This window comes from Miscanthus floridulus, chromosome 2, assembly GCF_019320115.1.
Source record: "Miscanthus floridulus cultivar M001 chromosome 2, ASM1932011v1, whole genome shotgun sequence".
Classification (NCBI taxonomy): domain Eukaryota; kingdom Viridiplantae; phylum Streptophyta; class Magnoliopsida; order Poales; family Poaceae; genus Miscanthus; species Miscanthus floridulus.
In genome coordinates this window covers 115,484,232-115,494,171 of record NC_089581.1, presented here as the reverse complement: position 1 = coordinate 115,494,171, position 9,940 = coordinate 115,484,232, and the positions used below count along the sequence as shown (strand labels likewise).

Genomic DNA, 9,940 nt, shown 5'->3' with positions numbered 1-9,940 from the left:
TTAGCTTCGTTACTAGTGAAGCTAAACGTTTGTTTTTAGGGAAGATAACATAGAAAAATCTGAAGAAGCTAGTATATTTTTAGTTTCAGCTAGCTTTACCTAGAGAAATGTGCATGTGAAAGGATCTGAAAAATAATTTTTCAGAGAAAAGCTATTTTTATCCGAATTCGTTTGGCAGGAGAAGTTGAAAACAACCTTGTAAAGCCGGGGAAAGAAGTCGCAGCAAACACGCATGTCCCCGTATGCATCCACAGATTACACATACGCTTCAATCTCTGGACACGTGCCTCAAGTCTCACCTCACAGTCGCAGGACAGACACGCCCCAAATGCCCAGAACAGCGTTCCAACTTCCAAACGCCCAACGGCTCCAGCCCGCCAGGCACGCGCGCCCCACGTGAGGCGCGAGATCCATGCAACGGTTCGTGTCACACCACGCCAAAGCCCGCACCGCGGACGGGCCTCACCCGGACCCACACCGCAGAGACTGAAGCTGGCACGCATAAACTGTGGGGTTGCTCTCGTTCTCTCCGCCGTCCCACTCGTCACTCTCCCTCGTCTGTCGTCTCCCTCCGAGAACAGGGGAAGGCGCCGGCGATAGGCGGGGGCAGCGCGCTACCCACATTCACCCCCTCTGATTTCTTGGGAATCGCGGGTAGGTCCCCTCCCCGGGGCGGCGTGGAACGGTTGAGAGGACCCCCTCGGATCGCAGGAGATGCTGCCCTACGCGACGGCGGCGGAGGCGGAGGCGGCGCTGGGCCGGGCCATGACGCCCGCCGAGGCGCTGTGGTTCCGCTACACCGCGGGGGTGTCCGACTACCACCTCTACTGCTGCAACATTCTCTTCCTCTTCGTCGTCTTCACGGTGGCCCCGCTCCCCGTCGCGCTCCTCGAGCTCCGGACCCCGGACGCGGTCTCGCCGTACAAGCTGCAGCCGCGGGTGCGGCTCTCCAGGGCCGAGTTCGTCCGCTGCTACAAGGACGTCCTCCGCATCTTCTTCCTCGTCATCGGCCCGCTCCAGCTCGTCTCCTTCCCGATGGTCAAGGTCGGTCGGTTCCCTTCCATCCTTCTGTGCTCTCGGTCGGTGATTCCGCGCAATGCGCCTGGTTAGTTCTTGAGATTACGGCCTCTTGGGGGCGGATTCAGTACAAGAGGTCGCGTTTCCATACTGTTCTTGTGCTCTTCTTAGACAAGAAAGAATTCCAATTCATTTCTCTGCATGTTTTCCTCCCCTTTGAGTGAGAGCTTCCTGATCTGGGTTCTGCACCGAGAACCCTTCTTAGATGCCCCCTATCTAGAAGATTCCCCTGAGTTCGCCTAGTCTTTGAAAGCAGAAGAAATTTCCTTCCCTGCATTTCTTTCATCGTGCTAAAATTGTATTCTCATATACAAAACTATTGACTTTTCTTTTAATCAAATCAGTTGGTGGGAATTCACACGAAGTTGCCTTTGCCGTCCCTGGCGGAGATGGCAGCACAGCTGCTGGTGTACTTCCTTGTTGAGGACTACCTCAATTACTGGATCCACAGGCTTCTCCACGGGGAGTGGGGGTACCAGAAGATCCACCGCGTCCACCATGAGTTCACCGCGCCAATCGGATTTGCAGCTCCATATGCACACTGGGCTGAGGTGCTGATACTCGGCATCCCCTCCTTCATCGGGCCAGCCATTGCTCCAGGCCACATGATCACATTCTGGCTCTGGATTATACTCCGTCAGGTGGAGGCTATCGAGACGCATAGTGGGTAAGGACTTTCTCGTCTTTCCCATCTATGGAGCACTTTATGGTTTATGCACAACAATTGAATTCATTTAACATGCTTTTGTAATTATTTTAGATTATTGTGCAACATTGTATTGCTTTTGCGTGGGTTAGTCTTTGTTGCTAGTGACGGATGTAGTTTATGGGTGGAGTTCCTGGGTTACTGTGGTGTGCACAGCACTGACAATGACCTGAGTGAATGGAGTTTCTCGCCAGGAGTTTTTCATTGATTGGAAGCTGATTTGAACTGATGTTGTTATCTGCATAACTGATAGAATTGCCTGAGAGTTCTTAGCCAGCTGTTTACAGTTGAAGGTTTTTTAGTCGATACTTCTTTGGGGTATTCCCTGGTAATGAAGAAAGTATACAGCATGGATTAGCATTGGCTGCTGCTCTGTGGTAATAGGAACAAAAATACACTTACCAATTTTGAAGCTGTAGTTGAAATTTTCCAAATTACAATGTTGCTGCACATTCTTGACTATGGTGGCTAACCTAGTCTTGCCACGCTTTTCTGGCAAGAAAAAAAATCACCTAAGCTTAGGCATAGTTAGGCAAGAAACCTGAGTAGATGTGGGTGAGGATGCTAAGAAGTTAGTCAGCCTAAATTGTGGAGGAATAAAACACTGCCTACTAACTGTGGATGCCTAAGGTTAGGCATGGCAGATTTGAATTAAACTTTTGTTACCTGCAGTTTCACTCTACTAACAAAATGGATACGGCCTATCAATCCTTAAAGGAATGTTTGAAATGATTCTACTACAAAGCTTTGCAAAATCTAAATAACAACGTTTATGCTCGCTATGAAGTATGAATGGAATTAACTCCTGCAGGAAGAGAAAAGTGTAATATGCTTACTTGCAGCTTGAAAAATTCAGGATTTACTGATTCAATACTTTGCTGCAGTTGCACTTGTATTACTCACTATCTAAGTGGGTCATGTTGGAGCAATTATCCTTCTTGATTTATATCTTAGTGGATAGGAAGTTATTTTTTTGTTATCTTGGATGTTTCTACTCACAGGCAATATTGTCTCAAGTCTCAACTTATGCCATTAGCTGGAGTACTATGACCTTTCAACACACAGTATTTATGTTTTTCTTTTTGATAAAAAGGGCACACTATTTACTCTTCATATTGTCATGTTGTATTGGTACATTTCTTGTCCCTATTTTTAGGTGGACATGATAAAAAAATCCTAGTTTCACTATATATGGTTGAAGTTAACTACCATGCCACCAGAATGACCTGTTGTCCCGTTGGCTTGTGCTATGATTGGACCGAGGTCTACCGATACTACCATACATATCACATTGGTCTTTTTTGTTTGCCCAACCTTTCTATACGATTGAAGTTAACTACCATGTCACAGTGTCACCAGAATTACTTGTTGGGGGACTGAAATTCTACTGATATCACGCATATCACATTGGTTCTTTTTGTTTGCCCAACCTTTTGATACAATCCAGTTATGCTTTGTTTAATATTATACATTTCACCATCCCAGCTAGGACTTACCTTAGTTTGTCCTGTTCTGTGCTAGGTACTGCTTGTTATATTTCGCTGTGATCAATGAAACTGTCCATGATAACTACTTTTTTTTGTGCAGCTTCTATAAGGGGAAAACATAACTTGTTTTGTTGTTTTGCAGCTTTGATTTCCCATTCACCCCGACAAAGTATATTCCATTCTATGGAGGAGCAGAATACCATGACTATCATCATTATGTAGGAGGCCAGAGCCAAAGCAATTTTGCTTCTGTTTTCACTTACTGTGATTACTTATATGGGACTGATAGAGTAAGTTTCTCCTTTACACACAGTTTGAAAGGTGGTACTAAGAAGTGATGGAATATCAGATTTCTAATCTTGAGTTCTTTGTGTTTTTCAGGGCTACAGATTCCACAAAGCATACCTAGCGAAGGTATTTTTCTACTGTTGACTGTGTTTTCAAACAATTTTCCATTCTAGCTTTAGAAATAACAAGGAGTTCCCAGATGTTCCCAATGTTAGTTATTGAGTTGATCAAGTAGCTGATTTTTTATTTGTCCTCCCCTCGATGCAGCTGAAGGATCTGGGGCAAAATGATGGCGAAAAAGGAGATGGCAACGGACTCAGCTATGTGAAATTGGATTAGATTGCAAGATACAGTGCATCTCGAGTGTTTCTATGACCATCCACTTCACTGTGGCATTTCGAAATGGGAGATATACTGAGTTGGGCTGGTCACGTGTGTTCTGATTTCGCTTTCAGCTGTTCTGCCTTCTTTTTCCTAGTGTGTGAAATTCTATGGAACTTGTATGTTGACGAATAACACAACTCTCAGAGTAGCCGTTCATCGAGTTTGCTCCATACTTTGATTAAATTAGATCAATTGCTGTATAGTTTTTAAGTGTACCATTCTATTGTTTTTAAGTTTTTAACTAGGTACTCAAACACCAACTTTTACCGGACCACGACAAGTAAAAAAATTACAAGGTAAAGAAACTTTCATTCATCTTTTCAGAAACTCGAAATTTACAATTACCAGGGTGCACCGGGATATGTTTTACAACTCTCGCATTGTTGGCCTGTTGTTTAGGCCACTCTGGCACTCTCCCATGTTGGCCTGATTGTTGTTTATTAGGTAACTCTCCCATTGTTGTTTACAAAACATTGCAACACAGACTCCCTTGCTTGACAATAACTTGCCTGATTGTTGTTTAGGCAACACGTAATTTTGCCATTGTTTGATTAAAAAACTATAAATTATCTCTTATATATTGCTCTTTTAATTATACTAGTTAGTTGTTTAAAATTGTTGCTTAAAAATTCGAGCACCCAAAATATAGCAACTCCCATAATTTGCACAGGGAGCTCCGGCACATCGAAAGGCGAAGTCACAAGAATCGTTTTTTCCACGGGCGCAACCAGTAGCACATGTTCTGATGTTCCAGTTCGAATAATATTAAAAACTCACAGGATGAATTTGAGTTCATAAGGGCAGATATCCCCGTCTTCAAACATTACCATCAACAGAACATCGGAGTCAAGTAGCAAATCCAGAATTACAAATACTGCTGGCGAGTTATGAATCTGAAATATCTATAATCCATTAAGGTTTAGAAATGCATAAAGCAAACAAAAATAAGTGTTCTTGACACACTGGGCTGAAAATAGCTGTCATCTGAACAGCCCTTAGACGTCCTTCAGAAACGGCGAGGGGGGAACCGGTCCATGAGACTCACAGAGGGGCACTCATAAGCCATGTGGCCACGGCCGCCACAGTTGTGACAGATCATGAAGGCACCAGCCATGCAGTCACGACTCATATGGCCAATCTGGTTGCAGGCCCGGCAGATCACGTCACTAAAGCCACCACGGAAGGGAACGCCAACACCACGGAAGGGAGTGCCAACACCGCGGAAGGGAGGAGGCCCACCCCTCTCACCCAATGTATCAGACTTGGGGCACTGACGGGCCAGATGGCCAGCAACATTGCACAGGTTGCAAACAGGATCATTGGTGCAGTTACGGGCAATATGGCCACTCTGCCGGCAATTGTTGCAGGCCTTCTCATTGGTACATTCCTCACGAAAATGCCCTGGTTTGTAGCAGTTGCTGCAAAGGATCACTTCTCCTGGCGGCACTGGTGGAGCAGTGCAGTCTTTTGCAATATGGCCGGACTTCCCACAGTTACGGCATATCCCTTCATTTGGGCAATTGTTAGCCATGTGGCCAGGCTCTTTGCAGTTCCAGCAAATACCTTTGGAAGAACATTCAGCTGCAATGTGCCTGCAACATTAAAACGAATTTAAGTATGAAAAAACGATATCAGCTCAAGAGATAAACATAGCCATAGTGCAGCCTTCCTAATCACATGGAACTACGACGCCTTACAGTTATGCTTCAAGGCCTTTGTAATTATTAATCAACTAAAATATCATAAGAATCAAATCAAATCCTTAATCAGGTCCTATGCAATAAGAGGCTAAAACAATAAAGCCTTGCTTGCATATATGGATTAAACTTCACTAGACAAATGATGCTAGAAGTGACATTCAGGATGACATGAACATTCAAAACAATAACATAAGCTAGAACATGGAGTTTGTGCTCCTAGGGAGACACGAACCCCATGTCCACACTACTGAGGATGCATAAAATGCCCAATAATGGTTAAACATAGCTTCACCGCAAATCATGAAAGAATTCAAAAGAGCACCAATTGAGATGGTTTTGATATAGCATGGGCACAGAGTTATAATTCTACGTAAGGTATCGCTAGAATGGTTGTGCTACAATGATTAAAAGTATGGTAGGCATTGCAAGCAAAGTGCACTTGCATGATTAAAATATTAAAACTAATAACATATAAGAGCATGAATCTGTGCAAGCAGAATACCACAAAGTTATTACCCAGGAAGCCCGCAGGTATGGCAGACAGCCACGCTAGGACACTCTCTAGCAAAATGCCCAGGACGCTTACAATTGTTACACAAATCATTACGAAACCTGCACAAGTGGTAAGGCAAATAACTAAAGGATACATAACCTTCCCAAATGTCTGAATAATAATATATTACAGTTCCATTCGCATAAATTGTTTAGTAATTTCACCATTCTTGTCATGACCCATGTCTAGTTACAATTCCACACAGAGGCTTTCTCCTAAAACCATGCCACAACATGAATTCATCCAAAAAATTTCAATCCCAAATCACTTTACCATACTATATTACATTGTTTTACTAGAGTTTCAGATAAATTATTGCTATCATTAACCAATATCAAGTGCCCTTATTTATGCTACATACATGAACAAGTGATTACAATGGGATAAATATAGGAAAAAGTTACATTTAAATCAAATAAACAATTATGGTTATTCTACCACCCACGAACTTAAACCTTGTGCATGACCCCATTCAAATAACATTTAGCCAAATATATACATTATAACGAGAGGAGGCGATGTTTGGAAGAACAATGCCAAACACTCGTCCTGTTTGACTTAGATTAGCTCAAACCTGCTTGGACCATGGCGGCTGTCCCTCCGATATGGTGCGTCACGGTATGAGGTGCGTTCGGTACGCATCCTGCGATCCTTCGGCGGCGGGCTGTGGCTGCTCATCACCAAATCTTCCCTCTAAACTCCAAGTTCCAACCAAACTGCAACACCATGCTACAAAATCACCACCTTCGATACTCCAACAAACACCACAAACCTCTAATCTTCTTTCTGTCCACAGCAAAACACCAAAACCAGACTAAAATCGAATCCTATGTGGCTTTGTCCCACCCACCAACCTTCACTATGAGCATGCTCAAGTTCCCACGGCAGGTCACAAGGGTGGACCCTGTAAGGCCTCGTTTGGAAGCCTATGGAACAATGTGGTTCGGGGGCAGATCCACATCATGTGGGGTGTGAAACCCATGCCGGGGAGGAAACTGTGTCATGGGCTAAAAGAGCATTTGGCAACGACGTGGGTTGGATTTGTTCTAGTCCAATCCACTTCTCCTTTCCACCTCTTCCCTCTCCCTCTCCTCCCTCTGTGCTAGGGTTTTACATGGTGAATCGCTTGCTCCTGTCATAGATACATGGAGAATGCACAAGGCCGCACTGGGATGCCATGTGGCTCATATGCTTCCAGCTTCCAGCCCGAACGAGCATGATGTTTGGGGCACCTCCAGCCAGGAGAGGCAAAAACCAGCCTCGTCCTAGTGCCTCTTTACAATCCTCAGTACTATTTTCGTTGGGGACAGATTACTAGATTTTTTGGGTCAATTTTGTACTGTTCCCGTCATCGTGATAAATTGGTTCTCTGATAGTATTAGAAAACTTTTTTTTTCCAAACCATAAAAATGTTTTGCCATTTCAGCAATAGAACTTTCAGAAGATAGAGAAACCAATGCCAGTGGATTAAAATGGCTCAGTTTTTGGTCCTCCAAGCTTCTAATACAGTAGTACTGGTAAATATTAAGTGTAGTACTGATTAGTATCACTAGTTGGTTTCATGCTGTGCTAGTATATTATTTTCTAAATGTATGGTGATCAGATTATTTTGAGGTTTTTCTCTTTGATATTCAGTCCATTTTATTTGGATTAAATATCCTAGTGGCTAGTGCTAAAATGATACTTTCACAGAGTTTTTGTAATTTAGTAATTCTCAATTTTAGCTGAAATTTTCTGTGGACAGTATGCTGGAAGAACTTAACACAGAGCTATTTATGCATATATGTTCAGTGGTCAAGCAAAACCTTGTTTTTCACTTTTCCGAGTACAAGCAAAAAGCATGTTTTTGTCCAGCACTCTTTTGTTATGTACTGATATAACACCAATTTATTTTTCTTTTAGAGGAGCACTGATTTAATTTTGCTTAGGCCCCAAAACGAAATCTTCTTGAAATCATTTATTGTTAGTATCTCAATAGAGGCGTCTCTTTGCAAAATGCAAATCGTGAAGTTTTCAGTCATCATTTTTTTTACTAAACAAATGCTTTATTTATCTTTGTTTTTGCAGTTCAGAGTTCCTTAGCCACTGTGACCACTTTTTATTGATTCATTTGTGCTCTCAGTCTCTCAGAGTGCATAAACTGCCGCTTCATAGCCCACCTCTCAGCTTCGGCAATGTCAGTCTTAGTTGACAGATTATTTGAGTTGCTGTTGTTGCCTATTTCTACTTTTATAATTATTCTTCTAAGAAAGTAAGTTTGGTATATTGACCAAGTTGCTTTGTGTTGGGCCTAACTAGACACAATGTCTAGTGTATTACTGAGTCAAAGTTGTCTCTTTTTACGTGATACTCGTTTAGTATCTTATTATGCAAGGGGTAAATGTTACGATTTTTTTCTCCATAATAAATCATGATACTGTATCTTGTTTACTACACTGATTTTATCATGTACACAGCCAAATGGTCTAAAACTTGCCTGAGCCATGAGCCAAATACTGAGATACATGCAAATCCATATCAATCGAAACCTATCCCAAACTAGCAATCAAACAAAATGGATTAGGTCCGACCAGGCAAGAAGGCGATTGAGTGATGGGAGAGGGATCACCCAATCCCCCTCTGGATTGATTCTCCTGTGGATTGTATTGTACCCCGAACTTGCAAATGAAGCCTAAAGGGACAGGTACGCATGATAATTTTTGCAAAAAGTTCGAAGTTTGCAAGCATCGAATAGACAAATAGATTTAAGTTAGGGTTTGGGTGCTCCGTTTCACACAGCAGCAGGGAGGGAACAGAAGGGTAGGAATACCTGGTGGGTGCTCGTCGCCGGCGAAGAGACTAACGAAGACGAAGCCCTCGGGACCTGGCGTAGGGCGTCGGCGGTAACCCACCCAGTCGTCGCAGCGAGCGAGCAAGAGGGGGGGGGGGGGGGGGGGGGGGGGGGGGGAAGAGAGAGAGAGCACGAGGGGGGACAGGGTGAACGGATGCGGGACGGGCATGCGGCGGACGGCGGTAGCCCAGCCCAGGGGGAGCGCACCGCAGGGGCCTTGTCCTGGGCCGATTTTCTCGGGGTTTTTTTTGGCAATTTATCTTTTCTTATTTCTTATCTCTTTTTAATGCTTTCCCATTTTTTGCATGATCTACTTTTTATTTTCTACTCTTCTTGATTTTGTGTTTATTATCTTCGTAGGACACTGCCAAATGTGCCAATGTCCAGTGATACATTGGTTTAAATAAAAGAAACAACAATGATATTTATTAGTGCATTGTAAATAAGCAAATGGAACATTTTTTATATTTATTAAGTATCAAATATAGAAACCCTTTTCAATTGAAGTATGATATAACACTTTTCTCCATAACTAGAAATGATTTTTTTCTTGATAATTTCAAGTGAACGAGAAATAATTTTGTGCTAAATATGGAGCGCTGGTTCCCATGAAACAAGAATATTGTCGTGGTAATTACCACATAGACTTTTTTGAGTGGTTACTTTAGAATATGAATGATTATTGACCCCATTTAACTTGAGCTTGATTCATCCACTTGGCTTCTTGACACTATCTTATATCTTCATATGTGAGCCAAGTCTTTGAATACTTCAAACCAACTCTTCACACATTCGGATGGACGTAGAATGTTTACATCTTTTGTTTCTTGGTTTGAAGTATGCAAAGGAAGCTAATCTTGCTTGTTGTCGAAGTATGAATTGATACCAACCACATTTGTATTTTGTCTTTCCACC

General features: G+C 42.8%; 2 protein-coding genes across 2 annotated transcripts; one reads left to right on the top strand and one right to left on the bottom strand.

The window, feature by feature from the left end:
• The first annotated feature begins 540 nt into the window (after positions 1–540).
• On the top strand, positions 541–4,221 carry LOC136539417 (very-long-chain aldehyde decarbonylase GL1-10-like). The gene is made up of 5 exons (XM_066531370.1): positions 541–1,044; positions 1,422–1,744; positions 3,413–3,560; positions 3,652–3,684; positions 3,826–4,221. Exons 1-5 carry the CDS (start codon positions 715–717, stop codon positions 3,895–3,897), a joined length of 906 nt encoding a protein of 301 aa, XP_066387467.1. The 5' UTR covers positions 541–714; the 3' UTR covers positions 3,898–4,221.
• Positions 4,222–4,704: 483 nt separating this feature from the next.
• Positions 4,705–9,118, bottom strand: LOC136528184 (zinc finger protein GIS2-like). The gene is made up of 4 exons (XM_066521114.1): positions 9,005–9,118; positions 6,770–6,911; positions 6,159–6,254; positions 4,705–5,534 (listed from the first exon to the last, which is right to left on the bottom strand). Exons 2-4 carry the CDS (start codon positions 6,871–6,873, stop codon positions 4,949–4,951), a joined length of 786 nt encoding a protein of 261 aa, XP_066377211.1. The 5' UTR covers positions 6,874–6,911; positions 9,005–9,118; the 3' UTR covers positions 4,705–4,948.
• Between the last annotated feature and the right edge of the window lie 822 nt (positions 9,119–9,940).

Coding starts and splice junctions, on each gene's coding strand:
- LOC136539417 (XM_066531370.1), top strand. CDS start 715: ATGCTGCCCTACGCGACGGCGGCGGAGGCGGAGGCGGCGCTGGGCCGG. Junction 1,045..1,421: donor TCTCCTTCCCGATGGTCAAG/GTCGGTCGGTTC, acceptor TAATCAAATCAG/TTGGTGGGAATTCACACGAA. Junction 3,685..3,825: donor ACAAAGCATACCTAGCGAAG/GTATTTTTCTAC, acceptor CCCTCGATGCAG/CTGAAGGATCTGGGGCAAAA.
- LOC136528184 (XM_066521114.1), bottom strand. CDS start 6,873: ATGAGCAGCCACAGCCCGCCGCCGAAGGATCGCAGGATGCGTACCGAA. Junction 6,255..6,769: donor AGCCGCCATGGTCCAAGCAG/GTTTGAGCTAAT, acceptor CCACTTGTGCAG/GTTTCGTAATGATTTGTGTA. Junction 5,535..6,158: donor CATACCTGCGGGCTTCCTGG/GTAATAACTTTG, acceptor TTAATGTTGCAG/GCACATTGCAGCTGAATGTT.